Genomic DNA, 21,269 nt, shown 5'->3' on the forward strand with positions numbered 1-21,269 from the left:
GCTTTGTTAAAAATTAACATGTTTAAACACAAGTCATGTGAAATGTTTTTGACTAATCTCAAATTAAACTGCACAAAACTCACGACCTATAAAAACTCCATACTATGATTTGTGAAATCTGCACCAAAAGTTGTACAAGAATGCTTAACCCTTTGACTGTCGCGGCCGTATATATACGTCTTACGAGGTACCGTGTTTGACGTATATATACTCATAAATTCTAGCGGCTTCAAATCAAGAAGGAGAAAGCTGGTAGGCCCACATGTGAGAGAATGGGTCTGTGTGGTCAGTGTGCACCACATAAAAAAAATCCTGGAGCACGCAGTGCATAATGAGAAAAAAAAAAACTGGCCGTTTTTTTTAATTAAAATGCCGACTTTGTGGTCTATTTTCGTATAGTATTTATGGTTGTATTCTCGTTTTCTTGGTCTCATTTGATAGAATGGAAAACATATTACAGAAAAAGAGATGATTTTGATTGATTTTACTATAAAAAGAACCTGGAAATGGAGCTCAAAGTTGGGGAAATGTTTGATTTTTGCCAATGTTCAAAAGTAAACAAATGACATCATTGTCCAATAAATGTCCAACTAGCCATTCTAATATACAGTCATGAATGGGTTGATGTTATTTATACAATTATTACAGTATTGGAGTAGTCTGCATAATAGTAAATCTTCTATTTTTTGTTTGAATAAAAATTCAAAATAGAAAGCAAGAGTAATATCAGAGGGGCCTGGAGACATGACTGATGAACAAAGAAAATGTTATTTTAGAGCCAGGAATGTCTGCATTGTTCATTCTGGACCTTATTTTGAAATTGTCATATTTTTTAATTTTCGTGAAATTGGCCAAATTGCAAATTTCTGACCACGTTATTGGGTAGTTGAGATTGGTAAATGGGCAGTTTCTTGTACTCAATTGATAGAAAAAATGGAGTTCTAAAGAAATAGCTAGGAGTTTGGTCGACTGGAACAATGGAATTAGCCGAAAATAGGGCTCAAAGTGGGTGAAATCGCCGATTTGTAAATATTGCCAAGGTTGCTAACTTTGCGAGAGCGTAATTACGTCAGTTTTCCATCAAATTTCGTTTTTTTGGTGTCATTACAATCGGGAAAAGATTCTCTATCATTTCATAAGAAAAAATAATTTTTTTTTTTTTTTAAATTTTGCGACACCAGAGACACATCAGGATTGGGGGTTGCGACAGTCAAGGGGTTAATCCTGTTATGCACAGTTTCTTATGCACTAGAGCAGGCACTGAAATGTGCCTGCGCAGTGTGGATATATCTTCACTGCTTATTTTCATCCCTTAACCCTTTCAGGGTCCGTCCTGTAGATCTACGGCTTTACGTTCAGGGTCCAAACCGTAGATCTACGTCATGAGCTCAGCTCACTCTGATAAACTGAGTGGTACATTTGGGCCTAGATATGAGAGAATACATCTATGTGGTATGTGTGCACCACATAAAACAGATCCTGCAGCACACTGTGTATAATGAGAGAAAAAAACTGAAATCATGATTTTCAAATAAAACAGCGACTTTGCAGTGTTTTTTCGTATGTTTTTTACAGTTGTATTTGCGATTTCTTGATCTCATTTGATAGAATGGAAGACATATTACAGAAATAGAGATGATTTTGGTTGGTTTTAGCACTGGAAATGGCTTGAAACTGAGCTCAAAGTAGCAGAAATGTTAAATTTTTGCCGATATTCAAGAGTAAACAAACGACCTCACACGTCTAACACACGCCAGCTGGTGGGTCTAATATGCATTCACAAATATGGTGATGATATTTATACAATTATTACAGTATTGCATAACAGTAAATCTTCTATTTTTTGGTGTGAATAAAAATTCATTATGTGAATAAAAAATCAAAATGGAATTTATTTGTAAAGCCTCAAAACGTAACTAATAAACAGAGGAAATGTTAGTTTAGTTCCAGGAATACCTACATTGTTTATTCTGGACCCTATTTTGAAATTGGAATATTTTGAACTTTGTGTTAAATTGGCCAAATTAACAATTTCCGATCACTTTAATTTGTAGTTGAAACAGTTGACTTGGCGATTTCTTGTGCTCAATCGATAGAATAGAAGTAATACTAGTGAAATAGCTAAGAATTTGGTTGACTGGAATAATGTAATTGGCCTAAAATGGGAGTCAAAGTCGGCAAAATCGCCAATTCGTAAATATCGCTGACACATCAAAATTCGCGAGAGCATAATTTCGTCAATTTTCCATAAAATTTCGTACTTTTTGTTTTATTACCTTCACAAAAAGATTCTCTACCATTTCATAAGAAAAAATAACAATTTTTTTTTTTTTAAAGTCTTGGACACTGGGGCACCACTTCAGATTTGGGCCTTGGACCCTGAAGGGGTTAAATGGAAAGACCCTATCACAAAAAAAAAAAGTGATTTTTTTTTTAGCTAAAAAACCTACACTTTTAATGGCACACTTTGAAAAAATGGGAGAGTTTTCTGATGTCAGTCTCCAAAGATAGGTGAAAATTCCTTTCTGTATTTGAGAGTGCAAGTTTATGTAGTCTTCATGGCAACAAAGCTTGAAAACTGATATTTAAAGTTTGTGATGGTGTCCACATGGATAATTAAGTCACCTGAGAATCTTGTTGCAGTAACATTTTCATTACGAGTTATTGATGACTGAAATAAGATTCTTTTCATGCGGTAAACTAGACTAATTTGAATCATATTGTTGAAGATGAAGAGTTTTATGGGTCCCAAGACTGTGACTTTAGAACTCGTCACCAAAAGTTGCATAGGTTCAGATATTTGCATAATCCTGTCAAAGAAAATTATTTGCAGAGAGGCTTGCGACAACTAGACCTGCCCCTGCACAGAGGGCCCTCGTCATTGTACCACATACATATACTACAAATTGAGAACTCAAACATTACAGAACTTCTTTTGACCTGTATATGCATACTTCAGTAAAATTTCAGGTAAATTTGAAAGGGTCATGTGGGACTGTTGGTCCCTACCTGAGAGTAAAGAAACGGCATGAATATAGTGATATACCTACTCCTGCAACTCAGCCCTGGGCCAGGATTGTCTGGTTCTTTTCTGGTCAATCAGGCTGTTGCTGCTGGAAGCCCAGTGGCTAACATATCCACAACATACCATACCCCGGCTGGGATTGAACCCGCGGTCAGAGAGTCTCAAAACTCCAGCCCATCGCGTTAGCCACTAGATCGCGGGTTCAATCCCAGCCGGGGTATGGTTTGTTTGTAATCGTGTCATTACGATTTCGTGAGTCATATCCACAACATGGTTGATACAGTACTTGACTAGTTTCCTCTTGATGACCTGTACACTTGTTCTGGCAGCATTTTTAATATATTCTAGTTTAAGTTTGAATAGTATGGGCCCACAGATGTCGACAATGTTCTCTTGCTGTCACCACAGTGCCCCTGCTTTTCAGTGAGGTTGTTTTACACTTCCTCCCACATTCCTCACTCCATTGTCAGTATACAGATTGAGCACTAGTCCCTCATGTACTTTCCATGTATACATTATCACATACCCCTCTCTCGCTTTCTCCTCTCGACTCCTGCAAGTAAGCACTTAGGACTTTGAAGGGTTCCCAGTAATTAAAGTGCTTTACTAGCTGTATAAGGGCTGTAGATGATTCCTATCTGCTCCAGCTCTAACATCTCTCCTGACCTGAACAGAGCTGTCAACACTGAACAATATTCTATGCGAGAGTACAAGCAATTTAGTTTGTCACTACTGATGCCAATTACATCACTAGTGCTTGAATTCAAAATAGAAGGAACTATTACAAATACTAAATGGCTTTGCATTACATAATGTCATTCACATGTTGCATCTAATTTGATCAGCGATGCAAAGTGCACAAAACTACAATTTAATCAGTCTTTCCGTTCCAATGAAAAATCCTCCGGACAGCCAAGAAAACATTACAGAGCTCATCCACAAGATGTATGCAAAATATACTATACTTTTCTTTAGTATTACAGCATATTATATTCATGGGGTAGTACTCAACCCAAAGGGTTTATATACAGTGATTTAGGAATGAATGATAATCAAGCCTTTAGCAATAAAATGGCATCAAACTGAATTAATAAATTATTTGTATATCACACAAACATATGTACATGGTGTGACAAATTTTGCCAGTGATGCTACATGCATTAAGCCATTTATCAGACTTTTGTAAAAAAAAAAAAAAGAAAAAAAAAAATACCTGGTCAGTCTTTGGCACAACCAGATTATTATATTCAAAGGGAAGTAGTAAACCCCTAAGGGTCATATAGCACTTGGAGAATGAGTAGTAGTCATGTCTTTTGTGTTACAATAACCTCACTATGGACCTGTACAAGGTCATGTCTGGTCACCACACTCAAATAAAACATTTCCTAACCTAAGCTTTGATCCTGGATCCTGACAACACTATCACAACCATTATCTCAAACAATCACACATTTATACACATGAAAAAACCCTGTGGGGCCAAGTACATTAGAAATAATGTGATAATAAGAGGTCGAGAGGTGTAGGAGGTAGACAAGCCTGGTGGTGTAACTAGTAATTCTCTCCCTCACTTACCTACTGACGTGACTCTCCCTCAGTATCTCCCTCAAAACTAACTACTGTTACCCCCTCAAGGTAATTTACAGTGAACAATTCTGGAAAATAATGTGGTCCCGGCTGGTGGTCTCATAAGAGCATAACTGGCGCTCTCCCTCAGCACCAACACCACCACATTGCCTCCTCCCACACTCCAACACCTCCTCCAACACTTTATTAATCAGCTACCAGGCGAGCATCAATTAACACTGGAACAAGCGGTCAGCATTCAAAAATAGCCCGAGTGGTGGTGGTGGTGTGTGATGGTGGCGTGGTGGTGGAGGTAGTGTTGGAGGAGCGCTACACCACCACCAACACTCCAACACACCATCACACACCCTCCAACACCTCCCTCACTCACCCCCGCACCCTCTTACCTCCTTCAATGGCTTCTTGGTCTCCTCGTCAGACATTTTAAGGCTGTTGGAAGCTCCGTAACCTGTATATAATCGACTGGGCAGAGAAATGGCGGGTAAACGACGCTTGTCAAAACTGACCAATCAGGAGCCGCCGCCGCTGACAGCAGCGCAGCGACACAGCGTAACATCACCCCGTCATATTTTACCAAATTCTCATCTTATTAAGCCATTTTTCACTCCCCTACTTACCCAGGAAACAGCCTAAACTACTCACTCGCCACCTAGTAACCAGGAAACCCGCCTCAGCTGAGTTTACCAGCTTTTAAATGGCAAATCTTCCAGAGGTTAATCATTTGCGTCTTATACAGGAAAAACTATGACTTCTACAAGCACCGTCTTCCTTTTAATATTCCCCCTTAATTTATTGCTCTGAACCTCTTGTTTACCTCACTCTAGGTGTAAGTCATGTTTAAGTCACCCTTGAAGCACTAAGGTGGAAGGCGTCTTGCAAACATGCATTGTCAAGTAAGCATTTTTTTTTTCTGCGTAAATTTGCTGTAATTCAAAATTGCTTGAAGGATTCCTTAAGCTGGAAGATGTCTCACATCCTGTGTGTCCTTGTCTTCTGGTGCATTTATCATGGTACACATATGACCCACGTACGTGCATATACGCACGAACCCACACTTGCTTGCATGCTGCTCACCTATATACATATATATATATATATATATGTATATATATATATATATATATATATATATATATATATATATATATATATATATATATATATATATATTATTATGCCGAATAGGTAAAACGCTCTTCTTGCCGAATAAGGCAAGCGAAAATTTGTGTGTGGAACAATTTCGATAAAATCATTCTGAACTTAACGAAAAAAATTGTTTCATTGTGTCTGTTTATTATTAAATTATTGTAAATTTATGTAAAATATATTTAGTTGGATTAGGCTAAATTAAATTACGCTTGTTATAATAAGGTTAGGTAAGTTTTCTAAGGTTCTTTTGGTACAAAATTATTAATATTTACATTAACATAATGAAAATATATATATACGTATTTAAACGTATAAGAGAAAATTTTAGAAAGAAATTAATTTTTAACGAGTTCTTGCTAATTGACCAATTTTACCTATTCGGCACGACATACACATGCATGCATACATATGCACATACACCTGCCTACCTACCTGCCTATCAATCTATCTGCCTGCTTACCTATCTGCCTACCTGCCTGCCTACCTATCTGCCTACCTGCCTGCCTACCTATCTGCCTACCTGCCTGTCTGCCTGCCAGCCTACCCATCTACCTACATACCTATCTACCTGCCTGCCTACTTACCTGCCTGCCTACCTACCTATCTACCTGTCTGCCTACTTACCTGCCTGCCTACCTACCTACCTACCTATCTACCTACCTATCTACCTACCTATCTACCTATCTACCTGCCTGCCTACTTACCTGCCTACCTATCTACCTGCCAGCCTACCTACCTACCTACCTACCTATCTACCTGCCTGCCTACCTACCTAGTGAGAAATTTGGACTCGGTTCCTAATAAGTAACTTACATCTTTCTCAGCTGAGGTTAAGCAAATAACATTCACTGAGAGTTTAAAATTTCTTGACAATCTCTATTTCTCTAAATTAATATATATAGAGAGAGTGTCTCATACTTTCTCCAAAGCTCATATTTCATCTGCCTTAAATGGGCGACGGTATATATACCTACTATAATTTCGCTGTAAGATAAGATAAGATAAGATAAGATTTCGTTCGGATTTTTAACCCCGGAGGGTTAGCCACCCAGGATAACCCAAGAAAGTCAGTGCGTCATCGAGGACTGTCTAACTTATTTCCATTGGGGTCCTTAATCTTGTTCCCCAGGATGCGACCCACACCAGTCGACTAACACCCAGGTACCTATTTGCTGCTAGGTGAACAGGACAACAGGTGTAAGGAAACGTGTCGAAATGTTTCCACCCGCCGGGAATCGAACCCGGGCCCTCCGTGTGTGAAGCGGGAGCTTTAGCCACCAGGCCACCGGGCCTCGTTAAAAATAAAAATGGGTTTAGGGCGGTTATTATACTAACACTGTCACTTAACATTTTTTTATTTATCCTATGTAATTTACGCAATGTATGATAACTGTAATTATGTGTACCTGGAGTTTACCTGGAGAGAGTTCCGGGGATTAACGCCCCCACAGCCCGGTCAGTGATCAGGCCCCATGGTGGATCAGGGTCTGATCAACCAGGCTGTTGCTGCTGGCTGCACGCAATCCAACGTACGAGCCACAGCCCGGCTGGTCAGGTACTGACTTTAGTTGCTTGTCCAGTGCCTGCTTGAAGACAGCCAGGGGTCTATTGGTAATCCCCCTTATGTATGCTGGTAGGCAGTTGAACAGTCTCGGGCCCCTGACACTTATTGTGTTGTCTCTTAACGTGCTAGTGACACCCCTGGGGGATGTTGCATCGTCTGCTTTCGTAGGGAGTGATTTTCGTGTGCAAGTTTGGTACTAGTCCCTCTACGATTTTTCAGGTATATATAATCATGTACCTCTCTCGCCTGCGTTCCAGGAAGTACAGGTTGAGGAACTTCAAGCGCCCCCAGGTGTTTTATCACAGTTATGCGTACAGTGAAGGTTCTCTGTACATTTTCTAGGTCAGCGATTTCACCTGCCTTGAAAGGTGCTGTTAGTGTGCAGCAATGTTCCTAAATAAACTTACATATGAATGATCTTCTGATAAGCAAGTTTTTATTCAGGTACACATAAAAATATTTGCATAAATTAGCATACACAGCAGGATATGTGTAGATTACCTAGGATGACCCAAAAAAAAAAAGTCAAAGTGACTTATTTCCATTGGCTCCCCATAGATCCCTTATATTTCTTTGGCCCGGTGGCCTGGTGGCTAAAGCTCCCGCTTCACACACGGAGGGCCCGGGTTCGATTCCCGGCGGGTTACCTGGAAGTTACCTGGAGGTTATTCCGGGGATCAACGCCCCCGCGGCCCGGTCCACGACCAGGCCTCCCGATGGATCAGGGCCTGATCAACTAGGCTGTTACTGCTGGCCGCACGCAGTCCGACGTACGAGCCACAGCCCGGCTGATCCGGCACTGACTTTAGGTATCTGTCCAGCTCTCTCTTGAAGGCAGCCAGGGGTTTATTGGCAATTCCCCTAATGCTTGATGGGAGGCTGTTGAACAGTTTTGGGCCCCGGACACTTATGGTGTTTTCTCTTAGTGTACCAATGGCGCCCCTACTTTTTATTGGCGGCATTTTGCATCGCCTGCCCAGTCTTTTACTTTCGTAGGGAGTGATTTCTGTGTGCAGGTTTGGGACCATTCCTTCCAAGATTTTCCAAGTGTAGATTATGATATATCTCTCCCTCCTGCGTTCCAACGAGTACAAGTCAAGTGCTTTCAAGCGTTCCCAGTAGTTAAGGTGCTTGACAGAACTTATACGTGCAGTAAAGGATCTCTGTACACTCTCTAGATCTGCGATTTCACCTGCTTTGTATGGAGATGTTAATGTACAGCAGTATTCCAGCCTAGAGAGAACAAGTGATTTGAAAAGGATCATCATGGGCTTGGCATCTCTCGTTTTGAAAGTTCTCATTATCCATCCTATCATTTTCTTTGCACGTGCGATCGTGGCACTGTTGTGATCCTTGAAAGTGAGATCCTCAGACATTACTACTCCCAGGTCCCTTACATTATTTTTCCGCTCTATTGTATGGCCGGAGTCAGTAGTATACTCTGTTCTAGTTATTATCTCCTCCAGTTTTCCATAACGGAGTAGTTGGAATTTGTCCTCATTGAACATCATATTGTTTACCGTTGCCCACTGGAAAACTTTGTTTATATCTTCTTGGAGGTTAACCGCGTCCTCAGCAGATGACAGCCTCATGCAGATCCTAGTATCATCCGCAAAGGATGATACGGTGCTGTGGTGTATATCTCTGTTTATGTCTGATATGAGGATAAGGAATAAGATGGGGGCGAGTACTGTGCCTTGTGGAACAGAGCTCTTCACTATGGCAGCCTCCGATTTAACTCTGTTGACCACTACTCTTTGTGTTCGATTTGTTAGGAAGTTGAAGATCCATCTCCCCACTTTCCCAGTTATTCCTTTAGCACGTATTTTATGGGCTATTACACCATGATCGCATTTGTCAAATGCTTTTGCAAAGTCTGTGTATATTACATCTGCATTCTGATTTTCTTCCAGTGCATCCAAGGCCATGTCATAGTGATCCAGTAGTTGTGAGAGGCAGGAGCGACCTGCCCTGAACCCATGTTGCCCTGGATTGTGCAGATTTTGGGAATCCAGGTGATTTGCAATCCTGCTTCTTAGCACTCTTTCAAAGATTTTTATGATGTGGGACGTCAGAGCTATTGGTCTATAGTTCTTAGCTAATGCTTTGCTGCCACCTTTATGGAGCGGGGCTATATCCGTTGTTTTAAGTGACTGTGGAATCTCACCCATGTCCAAGCTCCTCCTCCATAGTGTACTTAGGGCACGCGAGAGGGGTTTCTTGCAGTTCTTAATGAAAACAGAGTTCCACGAGTCTGGGCCCGGGGCTGAGTGCATAGGCATGTTGTCAATGGCTTTTTCGAAATCTATCGGAGTTAGGGTAATGTCGGAAATCTGGCATACATTTATGGAGTTTTGAGGCTCATTCATGAAGAAATCATTTGGGTCGTCGATCCTCAGACCGATTAGTGGTTCACTAAACACAGAGTCATACTGGGATTTCAGTATTTCACTCATTTCCTTGTTGTCGTCTGTGTAAGTCCCATCCTGTCTGAGTAAGGGCCCGATACTAGATGTGGTATTTGCCTTGTTTTTGGCATATGAAAAGAAATATTTTGAATTTCTTTCAATTTCACTAATAGCTTTAAGCTCCTCCTGCCTCTCCTGGTTCCTGTAAGAGTCATTTAGCTTAAGTTCGATAGTTTCCACTTCCCTGGTCAGCGCCTCCTTTCGTGTATCAGATATTCTAGCACTCCTGAGGAGCTCAGTGACTCTTCGTCGTCTTCTGTAGAGGGAGCGTCTTTTTCTCTCCAGTTTACTCCTGCTCTTCTTCTTTCTTAGGGGAATATGCCTAGAACATGCTTCGGCTACCAGGAAGTTGATCCTTTCAAGGCACTGGTTTGGGTCCATGTCATTTAAGACATCTTCCCAACATGTTTCGTTTAGGACATGGTTTACCTGGTCCCAGTTGATGTTCTTGTTGTTGAAATTGTATTTTGTGAAGACACCTTCACCGGTACATGCATTCTGCTGTTCAAGACCCCTATGCATGTACGTCTGGACTTCGATTAGATTGTGATCGGAATTAGTTGTTTTTGATATTCTTATGTCTCTTATCAGGTCCTCATTATTTGTGAAGATAAGGTCAAGTGTGTTTTCTAGTCTTGTTGGCTCCACTATCTGCTGGCTTAAGGTGTGTTTTTCGCAGAGACTTAGTAGCTCATGTGTGTGAGACCTTTCATCTGCGCTACCTCCGGGGATTGTTTCAGCTATAACATTATTTGCTACATTTTTCCATTTTGTATGCCTTAGGTTGAAATCACCAAGCAGTAAGATGTTTGGGGATGGAGCTGGAAGGTTTTCCAAGCAGTAATCGATTTTCAGTAGCTGTTCCTTGAACTGTTGGGAGGTTGTATCTGGTGGCTTGTATACAACCACAATGACTAGGTTTTGGTTCTCGATCTTTATTGATAGAACTTCAACTACCTCATTTGTGGTGTTCAGCAACTCCGTGCAGATAAGGGACTCTTTGACATACAGGCCAACCCCCCCTTGTTGCCTGTTTTTTCTGTCGCATCTAAAAAGGTTGTAACCACTTATCCATATTTCACTGTCAAAGTGATCTTTTGTGTGAGTCTCTGTGAAGGCTGCAAACATTGCATTAGACTCCACTAGAATTCCACTGATAAAAGGTATTTTGTTGTTGGTGGATGGCTTAAGGCCCTGTATATTAGCAAATATGAACGAGGTTGTATTCTGTGTTTGTTGGGGGGATTTTGTTATTGGCATCAGTAGTTGTAATTCTGGAGGGCCATGGGTGGCCACTGGCTGCGCCTCCAGTCCAACAAGGCTCCAAGGTGGTGGACTATTTTTGTTATTTCCTTCCATTTTCTTTTTTCGTTTCCTGCCACTAAAAAATCACCTGGAGTTGGGTAGTCGTAGCTACTATTGTTTGTCCTGTGGGGTCTGTGCCTCCTGGTCCCTTTTAGATGGTATGCAGGGCACTCGATGTTGTAACACTGCTTCTGGAGGACCGAGGAGTGGCACATTTTTGGGTGAAAGAAAGTACAGGAAGAAGAGCGACACACTCCTTTAGACAGGAGGTCGCTACATTTTTTGGGATGGTCAAAGTTGCATGTCCCATTTTTTCCCCCTGTTATTCCATGCTTACAGATGCCCCAAGCATAATATTTGCACAAATTCACCTTTGGTTGAGAATTGTTGGGAGGTGTGTTGTCAATTTCTGCAGGTTCTGGGACTGCACTATAATCCTCAGTATCCAAGCCAGGGCCACCCTATCCTGGATTCCATCTACTTTCCCCAGTAGAGGAAGGAGACTCCTCTCCAACATCTGTACTGTGGGCCACGGTCTTGTGCAATGATGGTTGTATATTTACTGTTTTTGTGGTGGTTTGGGTAGTGTCCCTAGGAGAGTCTGGGCTGGCAGTAAGGCTGGGGGCTGGGTCTGGGTCAGCACTAGGGCTGGGGGATGGGGCTGGGGCTATGACTGTGATGGTTGCAGAAGAGTCTACTCCAGAGGAGGGCTCCTCTACTACATCTGTACTAGGGGATATGGCATTGGTAGCTGTGGAGGAGTCTTTAACTGAATCCAGATTTTCACAATGGCTGGGGGCTGGGTCTGGGTCAGCCCTAAGGCTGGGCACTGAACTAGCTGTTGTTTTTGTTTCCCGTGTTTTTTCTAGTGTGTATCTGCTTATTTTTGGGTCAGTTGTTGTAGACTGGGCGTTCTCTGTGTTAGACTTTACTCCTCTCCTATCTTCCCATGCTCTATATATTCCAGGTAGACTATTCAATAGTTCCTCCTTTTTCTCGTGTTTATTGTTTATTAACCTCCTGAGTGCTTTCCTGATATCTATCCATAGTTCCACATCCCTGTTGCAGATCCAGAAACACCTATCTAGATAGATGTCATTTTTGGTTGCAGTGTTTATTCTTGCACAGGTAACATGATGTTTTGAAAAGCAAAGGTTGCATGTGATTCTAGATTGTTTCCCAAGAGCCTTTCTACATGTCCCACAGGTATACTGTACTGCCATCCTGCCTGTATCCTATTTGCAACTGGGTACCACAAGAGCTTGATCTTCACTTTACCTTTCAGCTCTGCATGCAGGTGTGGGTGTTATAGGTCAATACATGGGTATGTGGGATGTAATTAGCATGGAGACTTATTACCCATTAAAAACTTTTATGTTGTATAACATCATATATCATACATCCTACAGCATCTGATTCCTGTCATGATCACTGCTGTTTATCTTGTCCTGGACAGTTATATGTAGTGGTGGTGGCTGGGTTTCGGTGATGAAAGGTAGTTCGGTGGTCAGGAGAATTGGGTATGGGTGCCAATAGGGGGGGTGAGGACCATCCCTTCTGGTTGGGGTGTCGGAGGGGGAGGGTGGCGAGAGGATTTGGTGGGGGTTTATCCTTTTCCACTATCCAGTCACTGCATGTTCACTGTTTCCCTGCACATCAAACAACTATCTCTTATTTTATTATTTCTACTATGGCTTAATACTTATCCAGTTTGTATCCCCACGTCTCCACTTTGCTTGATTTGGTGATAAGTGGGTCCATGTGGGGTACCAGCAGGGAGGGAACAACCCCCGCTGGTTGGGGTACGAAGGGGCGGGGGAGAGGTGGGGTGGAAATATTTCGACACGTTTCCTTACACCTGTTGTCCTGTTCACCTAGCAGCAAATAGGTACCTGGGTGTTAGTCGACTGGTGTGGGTCGCATCCTGGGGGACAAGATTATGGATCCCAATGGAAATAAGTTAGACAGTCCTCGATGACGCACTGACTTTCTTGGGTTATCCTGGGTGGCTAACCCTCCGGGGTTAAAAATCCGAACGAAATCTTATCTTATCTTATCTTATTTTCTTCTCTGCTATATATAGTGACCTTGATAATGGTCTACAGCTAAAGGAAACATTGCGTAAATTGCATAATGTTTCCTTTCTAAATTGTGGGTGAGTTGGGAATTTTAGCAGTATGGGATACGATTAATCATTTCCGCGTATATTCGGATAATTTCTTTATCGCATATTTTGAAATAATTTACAAAACTCATTTCCTTGATAAACTATTAATCAGTGTTAAATTCCATCATCCATATATCACTCCACTGGCATGCTTGACGTATCTTAATATTCTTACAGACTTTTACTATTTTGGTAGTAAATCAGTCTGATTTTTTTTTTTTGCATTATCTACAAACTTTGTCACCCCTCCCCCCCACACACAAACACACAAAAAGACATATAAATTACTGAGAGGAATCGACACGGTGGACAGAGACAGAATGTTTCAGATGGGACACAGCAACAAGGGGACACAGTTGGAAGTTGAAGACTCAGATGAATCACAGGGATGTTAGGAAGTATTTCTTCAGTCACTGAGTTGTCAGGAAATATAATAGTCTGAGAAGTGATGTAGTGGAGGCAAGATCCATACATAGATTTAAGAAGAGGTATGATAAAACTCATGGAACAGGAAGAATGACCTAGTAGCGACCAGTGAAGAGGCGGGGCCAGGAGCTGTGACTCGACTTCTGCAACCACAATTAGGTGAGTACACACACACACACACACACACGAGGGCCAGGAGCTATGACTAGCAACGTTTCGCCTACACAGTAGGCTTCTTCAGTCACATAAAGGGAGCTCCATGTTCAGCTTCATGGAGCTGAACTCTTCTCCAGGCTGAGGGACTGACCTCCTCAAATACTTTTTGTCCAAGGCTGATGGACTGATTACTTCATCTTCATTTCATTACTACTGCTTCCTTTGTATTTAACTGAAGAAACCTATTGTGTAGCGGAAACATTACGTCAATAAAGATACCCAACTGTTGCACATGTGTCTAGAGAAGGTCATGCTTTGATTAGTACCTGAGGTGGTGAAGCATATTCCTGGGTAGCTTTGGAAAAAACTTGGATGAATAGGTGGGTGAGAAAGGATGGTTTTGAGAAGGACCTGCATTGTATGGACCAGTGTTAAACTAACAGTAGACCTGCTGAAAGTTAAGACACATGTGCAACATCTGGATATCTTTATTGTATATAGTTCTACTGTCTTCTAATTATGTCCTAGAATCTGTATTGATAAAGCCACTGGATGGCGAAACGTCTACAATAAAGATATCGAGATGTTCCACATGTGTCTTAACTTTCATATTGCTAGTATTTTATACCTTTCTTGCACAGTAGACTAGTAAGTAAGTTTATTCAGGTATACACAAATACAGTTACATTCAAATTCAAATTCAAATTCAAAGTTCAAATTCAAAGTTTATTCTCTATAAGGATTACAATGCTGAGTTTACAGAAATTTGGTTATTGTTTGGTTTAACATGTAGTAAAATTGAGATTACAGAGTGTACCACTAGAACGCTTAGCATGGCTAGGCATTTCGGGCATACTTAGTTTTATTCTTAAATGTAAAATATTACAAATTATGAGGTAAGTTGGTATTATGGCTAAGTGACTAAATACTATTTTGTGAGTTTAGCAATGTGAATGCTTTTGTTTTGGCACAGTATATAGTTTCAGTATTGGAGTATCACAGAATTATCATACATAGCAGCATATGTGAAGAGAACCTGCGATAACCCAAAAAAGTCAGAGTGACTTATTTCCATTGGGGTCCTTGTATTTCCATTGGGGTCCTTGTATTTCTATTGGGGTCCTTGTATTTCCATTGGGGTCCTTGTATTTCTATTGGGGTCCTTGTATTTCCATTGGGGTCCTTGTAGACCTGCTGTAGTGTTCCTCCATTCATATGTTCTTATGATCTAGACAGACCGCAGGATTAGTCAGAAAAGTGTATAATATATTATGTAGATTTTACCCAAGATAAAGTAATGTTATCAATGTGACTAATTGTAATTGGAGTTCTTGTTGAATAATTATGTAGAGTTAACCTATAGCTCTGGGTATCCCTTCCCCACCAAAAAATCTACACCACACTATACAGCTTTTCTGATTTATGTCATATTTTGCAAGGTTAGTGAGAGTTAACAATGTTTAATGTGTCTATCGTGCAACGCTATGTTAATTTAGTAATCATATATCAGTATAAATGAGTTTATGTTGTAAAAGTTGTCAATGTATTTAAAGAAAACGTAAAAACTAGATTTAGGATAAACTAAGCTATTTCTAAGTACTTTTTATTCAGTAATTTGATATTAAGCATCATAAACAATTTGAAACTTTTACAATGATTTTTACATAGAATTTAAGATAGGATAATCCAGTAAAGTCAAACACTGTGATCTATTTTCATTGGGATTATTTTGTTATATAGATACACTGTTCATTTTTATATGAATATGTAGATACCCTCTTCTTCTCTACCCTCAGATTAGAGATTAGATTAGATTTTGCCACCGAAGTGGCTAGTTTATTGTTCACTCCATATCCATCCTGTGGACGGTAGCGCAAGAGCATATGTATACACAAAAGGCCTAGGAACTAGGCCCCAAAAGGGTTAACAGGTGTACATATGGGGTTTATATCTAAATATCTACAGTTATCTGTTACAAGCAAATTTAGGAAATTTGCTTAGTATATCTGGTATCTTATTTTCATTAATAAGATATCTTGACATGTCACATAGGTTATTATATTGTCTATCTCTGTATTCCTCACTAAATGGACAATTAAGCACATAGTGTTCAAGAGAGTGACCATATGCCTGATCACATAATTTGCATTTAGTTTGATCATCATCTGTGTGTCTCCCAAACTGCCAGAAGTACTTGTAACCAAGCCTAAGCCTGGCCACTACAACATCAGTCAGTCTGTTCACATTGCAAGTTGCTCCATAAACATACTTATCTACGTTCATGTTATCATACCCCTCAAGGAAGGTTCCTTGATGTTGGTGAGGAGCTCTTGATTTAGGGAATTGGATCTGTGCTCCAGTTCCCCGAATTAAGCCTGAATGCCTTCCACATCCCCCCCAGGCGCTGTATAATCCTCCGGGTTTAGCGCTTCTCCCTTGATTATAATAACAATGATCATGTTATCATAGTGGGTTATAGATCTACTCAAGCTTCTAACTGCATTCCTGTAACAATCATTTTCATTATTTACTTATCTCCTAATATTATTCCTAATGCTAGACACAGATATATCAAAGTTATAATATAAGATAATATAAGCTATGCCACCGTGAGGTTAATGCCTCTCACTTCATATACATATAATGAAAGTTTACTTTAATCCCTGCTCTAAGGATTAAATTTTTTGGGGTTGATGGTAAATAGGTCACATGCCACCTTAACGACCCGTGTGTAGTCGAAAATCTTCAAACCCCATTAACCAACTAACCATTTATACTATTAGAACAAAGTTGTACAATACCCACAAATTGCTGAATAAGACACAACACTTTGTGTCTCTTTATTACGAGGACGTTTTGCCTGCACAGTGACGTTTTGCCTGCTGTGCAGGCAAAACGTTACTCTAATTCAGGAACATGATGACATAATTGTTTTTATAGTGTAAGTTTATTCAGGTACATGCACACATAAATAGTTACATAAATTATCATACATAGCAGCATATGTGTAGATTACCTAGGATGACCCAAAAAAGTCAAAGTGACTTATTTCCATTGGGGTCCTTGTATTTCCATTGGGGTCCTTGTATTTCCATTGGAGTCCTTGTATTTCCATTGGGGTCCTTGTATTTCTATTGGAGTCCTTGTATTTCCATTGGGGTCCTTGTATTTCCACTCAGGTCCTTGTATTTCCATTCAGGTCCTTGTATATTCACCGGGGTCCTTGGAGCCAGTGTAAGAGGCGGAGAGTTGCAGCAGATGTTAGACGTGGTCACAAGTGGGCGAGACCCACTAATGGCCAGAGGTTAGCAATAGAGTTATGAAAAACAGATTCCTGCTTGCATGAGCAGTAGGTATCCCACCTCTCTACAGAGGAATTTTAACCTGGTATTTTTATTCACTGTATTGTTCACTATAAGCTTACCTAACATACCTTAATCAAAAGATATTCCTGGATATTTGTCTGAAGTTACTGAGAATGAGGTACAGGCAGACACTTAAGACGTTAATCAAGAAACATTTCCGTCATAGGACCTTGAGCACTTCTTCTATATACGGGTTGGGAAACACAGGTTTAGTCTGCCCGAAATGCCTCGGCATGATAGTGGCTTTCTTTGCACTTGCAAATCAGTATTGTAATTAAACATTGTAAATTATGCATGGAAATAGACTCATTATAACATGTCAGTCACACATTGTAAATTTTGCAAAGAAATAAAAATTCGAATTTGAATTTGAATAAGCAATGAGACGAACGAATAGATGGGCTGGTGAGAGGTTAGGTGAGGTGCTGCAGTGAGGGGTGTGGTAAGATCACCTGACGGCTGGACTACTACACACACGTACATACAACACCTGCAGTATACACTATCCACATGTATACCAAACACCTAATACAACGTACACCAAACCCCTAATACAAAGTATACCCAATACCTTCAGACAGGTACGCACCACACCTCCAGCCACCTACATTCAACATTTGCAGTCTACACTGCCATTCCTAGTGGCTTGGTGAGTAATGCGATAACAACATCTTAGTGTGATATCGCTGCTGATAATGAAGATAAGTGTGGCCTACGTCACCATAACTGTCAGTGTGTCCAGCTCAGTCCTGCTTCACCCTGCCTGTTACTCCTGCAGAAGTCTACCTTGGTTAATCCCGAAGGACGAGGTCTTCCTGCTACAGCAGTCAGTACTTCCATAAAGCCTCAAACTGTTCCTCTATCGCCCGTTTGAATGCTACTGTTGCTGCATAAAAATGAGAAACGTTCAATGTTTATTGTTGGAGTAACTGCCTACTACAGAAGCTAAAGCTGGACTTTAAAAAGTGACTGAGTTGGTTAAATCTCCTTAAATAACAATTGTCACTCAGAAGTTCCTTTAAAGACTTGTGTGTTGGTGATTTATGTAGACCGTCAAGACTAGTGTTACATTTCCAGTCGAATATATCCAAAAAAAAAAGTAATTTTGAAAACGCTGTGAATTAAAGATATATATGCAGAAGTGTGATAACGGTGTAGATGCGGGGTGTATAGGACGTCAAGCCCCTGGAATAGTCCCCAACAACCCAGTCCACACTCGACCGACCACTCTACACCACTCACTTCAACAGAATCCTACTGCTCGCCCTAACACCTACTCGGCAATCACACCTTGACAACCACACACCACAAACATGTCTTTTGCTTGGCTCTGGAAGAAACTCAAAGGAGATGAGAGGGAGGAGGTTGTGGAAAACAGCGAGCAGCGTAGAGAGAGACAACGTCCCCGGCTACCACACCAAGGTAGGGTGACATCTCTCAGTCTTGATGCCCCGGCCACCACACCAAGGTAATACTACTACTATTACTACTACTACTACTACTACTACTACTACTACTACTACTACTACTACTACTACTACTACTACTACTACTACTACTACTACTACTACTACTACTACTGCTAATAATAATAATAATAATAATAATATCTTTACTTCTACAAGTATATGTGCAAGGTATACAGGCCTAGCTGACATCAATGACATACTACTACATAGAAAGCCACTTGTTATGCAGATCGTTTCGGGCAAATTAGGTCAGTTTTGTCCCAGGATGCGACCCACACTAGTCGACTAACACCCAGGTACCCATTTTACTGATGGAGAACATAGACAACCGGTGTAAAGAAACGCCCAGTGTTTCTACCCTCGCTGGGAATTGAACCCAGACCCCTCACTGTGCGAAGCGAGAGCTTTAGCCACTAGGCCACGGACCAGGTAAGGTGACATCTCAGTCTTGAAGCCTTGTCCACCACACCAAGGTAAGGTGACATCTCTCAGTCTTGAAGCCCTGTCCACCACACCAAGGTAAGGTGACATCTCTCAGTCTTGAAGCCTCACCACCTTCATCCCTCAGTCTTTATGCCAATACTATAGGTTTAATGTATGCCCAATTCATAACTTCTGTAATTTGCCACAGCCATCCACCATGCCCCCTACCATCTTCTCCCTATCATCCACCCACCCCTGCTGCCATCCAACCCCCCGTGCCATCCACCCACTCCCTGCCATCCACCCATCCCCTGCCATCCACCCACTTCCTGCCATCCACCCACCCCCTGCCATCCACCCACCCCTTCCGTCCTTCACAGGTGTGGCAATATCAGCAGCCGTCACTCGCAACAGTGACATCAGTCTTGGGAAATCTAAGATGGATTATCATGGGTGTTACGTTTTACCGGAAACACCGAGTGAGGCGCCAGCAGAGGCGGGCCACGGTACATCTTGCTCTCGTCCTTTCAACATTTCTTACTCTCTTAACAGTTATTACCCTGTTTCCACGTTTCTGTTGTGAAGAAAAAAATTACATGTAGCACAGCCTTTCTTTATTGTGACGACGTTTCGCCCAACGGGAGAAGTTTTTTAAGTTGAGACTTACTGACAATATTGATGTTTATGTTGTGTGTTTAAGTATACTCGTCAACACAACAATGAACATTGTCGTGCAGATTAGATTATGAACCTGTCATAAAGGTTAGATAAGTTCAAAAAGAATTTACTTATGTAAAGACTCGCCCTAAAATGTATGTACTCGCCTACTTGTGGCTGTTGGGGTCGATTCACCGACCCTGCCCCCGGCCTCTCATTTTTTGTAGCTTTATTTCTTTCTCCTCGCCTATTTGTAGTTAAAGGGGTTGGGTCTCAGCACCTGGTCCCGCCTCTTAACTTGAGGTTGCCTGCCTTCGTTTCTTCCTAACCATGTTGGCCATTTTATACTCATTCATGAAGCTATGTATGCAGCCTGCCTTTACTCTCCACTTCTTGAACACTCTGAGGCTGAAGAAATATTTCCTGACATCCTTGCGGGTCATCTGTATATTTAAATTCCAATTGTACCCTTGTGTACCCGTTTTACGCCTCCTGAACAGTCTTTCCCTGTCCACCCTATCAAGTTCTCTGAGTATTTTTTACATCGTTATCATGTACCTCTTGGTCTTTCTACCCTTGAACGTCATGAGGTTCAGTTTCTTTAGTTTCTCCTTGTAGTTCATTTTCCTTCGGGACTAGTCTCGTTGCAAACCTTGACACTTTCTCCATTTTCTTGACATGCTTTATCAGGGTCCACGAGAATGTTGCATAAATCAAGACTGACCTAACATATGTTGTATATATGGTTGTGTGTGTGTGTGTGTGTGTGTGTGTGTGTGTGTGTGTGTGTGTGTGTGTGTGTGTGTGTGTGTGTGTGTGTGTGTGTGTGTGTGTGTGTGTGTGTGTGAGTGTGTGTGTGTGTGTGTGTGTGTGTGTGTGTGTGTGTGTGTGTGTGTGTGTGTGTGTGTGTGTGTGTGTGTGTGTGTGTGTGTGTGTGTGTGTGTGTGTGTGTGTGAGTGTGTGTGTATGTGTGTGTGTGTGTGTGTGTGTGTGTGTGTGTGTGTGTGTACTCACCTAGTTGTGGTTGCAGGGGTTGAGTCACAGCTCCTGACCCTGCCTCTCACTGGTCGCTACTAGGCCACTCTTCCTGCTCCATGAGCTTTATCATACCTCTTCTTAAAGCTATGTATGGTTCCTGCCTCGACTACATCACTTCCCAGACTATTCCACTTCCTGACTACTCTGTGGCTGAAGAAATACTTCCTAACATCCCTGTGATTCATCTGTGTCTTCAACTTCCAACTGTGTCCCCTTGTTGCTGTGTCCAAACTCTGGAACATCCTGTCTTTGTCCACCTTGTCAATTCCTCTCAGTATTTTGTATGTCGTTATCATGTCCTCCCTATCTCTCCTGTCCTCCAGTGTCGTCAGGTTGATTTCCCTTAACCTCTCTTCGTAGGACATACCTCTTAGCTCTGGGACTAGTCTTGTTGTAAACCTTTGCACTTTCTCTAGTTTCTTTACGTGCTTGGCTAAGTGTGGGTTCCAAACTGGTGCCGCATACTTCAA

The 21,269-nt window shown here is 41.3% G+C and overlaps 2 protein-coding genes across 7 annotated transcripts in view; one reads left to right on the plus strand and one right to left on the minus strand.

Moving 5' to 3' along the window:
- The window catches only part of LOC128704045 (protein DEK), a 49,402-nt gene extending 31,567 nt beyond the window's left edge, over positions 1-17,835 (minus strand). Inside the window, exon 1 of one of the 4 annotated variants that reach the window (XM_070091851.1) lies at positions 17,784-17,835. Coding sequence is in view for 1 of the 4 variants with exons in the window: in XM_053799007.2 (XP_053654982.2) it covers positions 4,999-5,034 (36 nt within the window). In the remaining 3 variants the exon portion in view is untranslated. Of the gene's footprint in view, positions 1-4,600; positions 4,786-4,810; positions 4,901-4,998; positions 5,151-17,783 lie in introns of those variants that run through there. The other 3 variants (XM_070091852.1, XM_070091850.1, XM_053799007.2) reach the window with 3 other exon arrangements.
- A 109-nt stretch (positions 17,836-17,944) lies between these two features.
- The window catches only part of LOC128704027 (tyrosine-protein kinase Src42A), a 41,474-nt gene continuing 38,149 nt past the window's right edge, over positions 17,945-21,269 (plus strand). For 2 of the 3 annotated variants that reach the window (XM_070091848.1, XM_070091846.1), the window contains exon 1: positions 17,945-18,634. Coding sequence is in view for 2 of the 3 variants with exons in the window: in XM_070091846.1 (XP_069947947.1) it covers positions 18,526-18,634 (109 nt within the window). In the remaining variant the exon portion in view is untranslated. Of the gene's footprint in view, positions 18,681-21,269 lie in introns of all 3 variants that reach the window. The other variant, XM_070091847.1, reaches the window with a different exon arrangement.

Source organism: Cherax quadricarinatus, chromosome 37 (genome assembly GCF_038502225.1).
Source record: "Cherax quadricarinatus isolate ZL_2023a chromosome 37, ASM3850222v1, whole genome shotgun sequence".
In the NCBI taxonomy this organism is placed as follows: Eukaryota; Metazoa; Arthropoda; class Malacostraca; order Decapoda; family Parastacidae; genus Cherax; species Cherax quadricarinatus.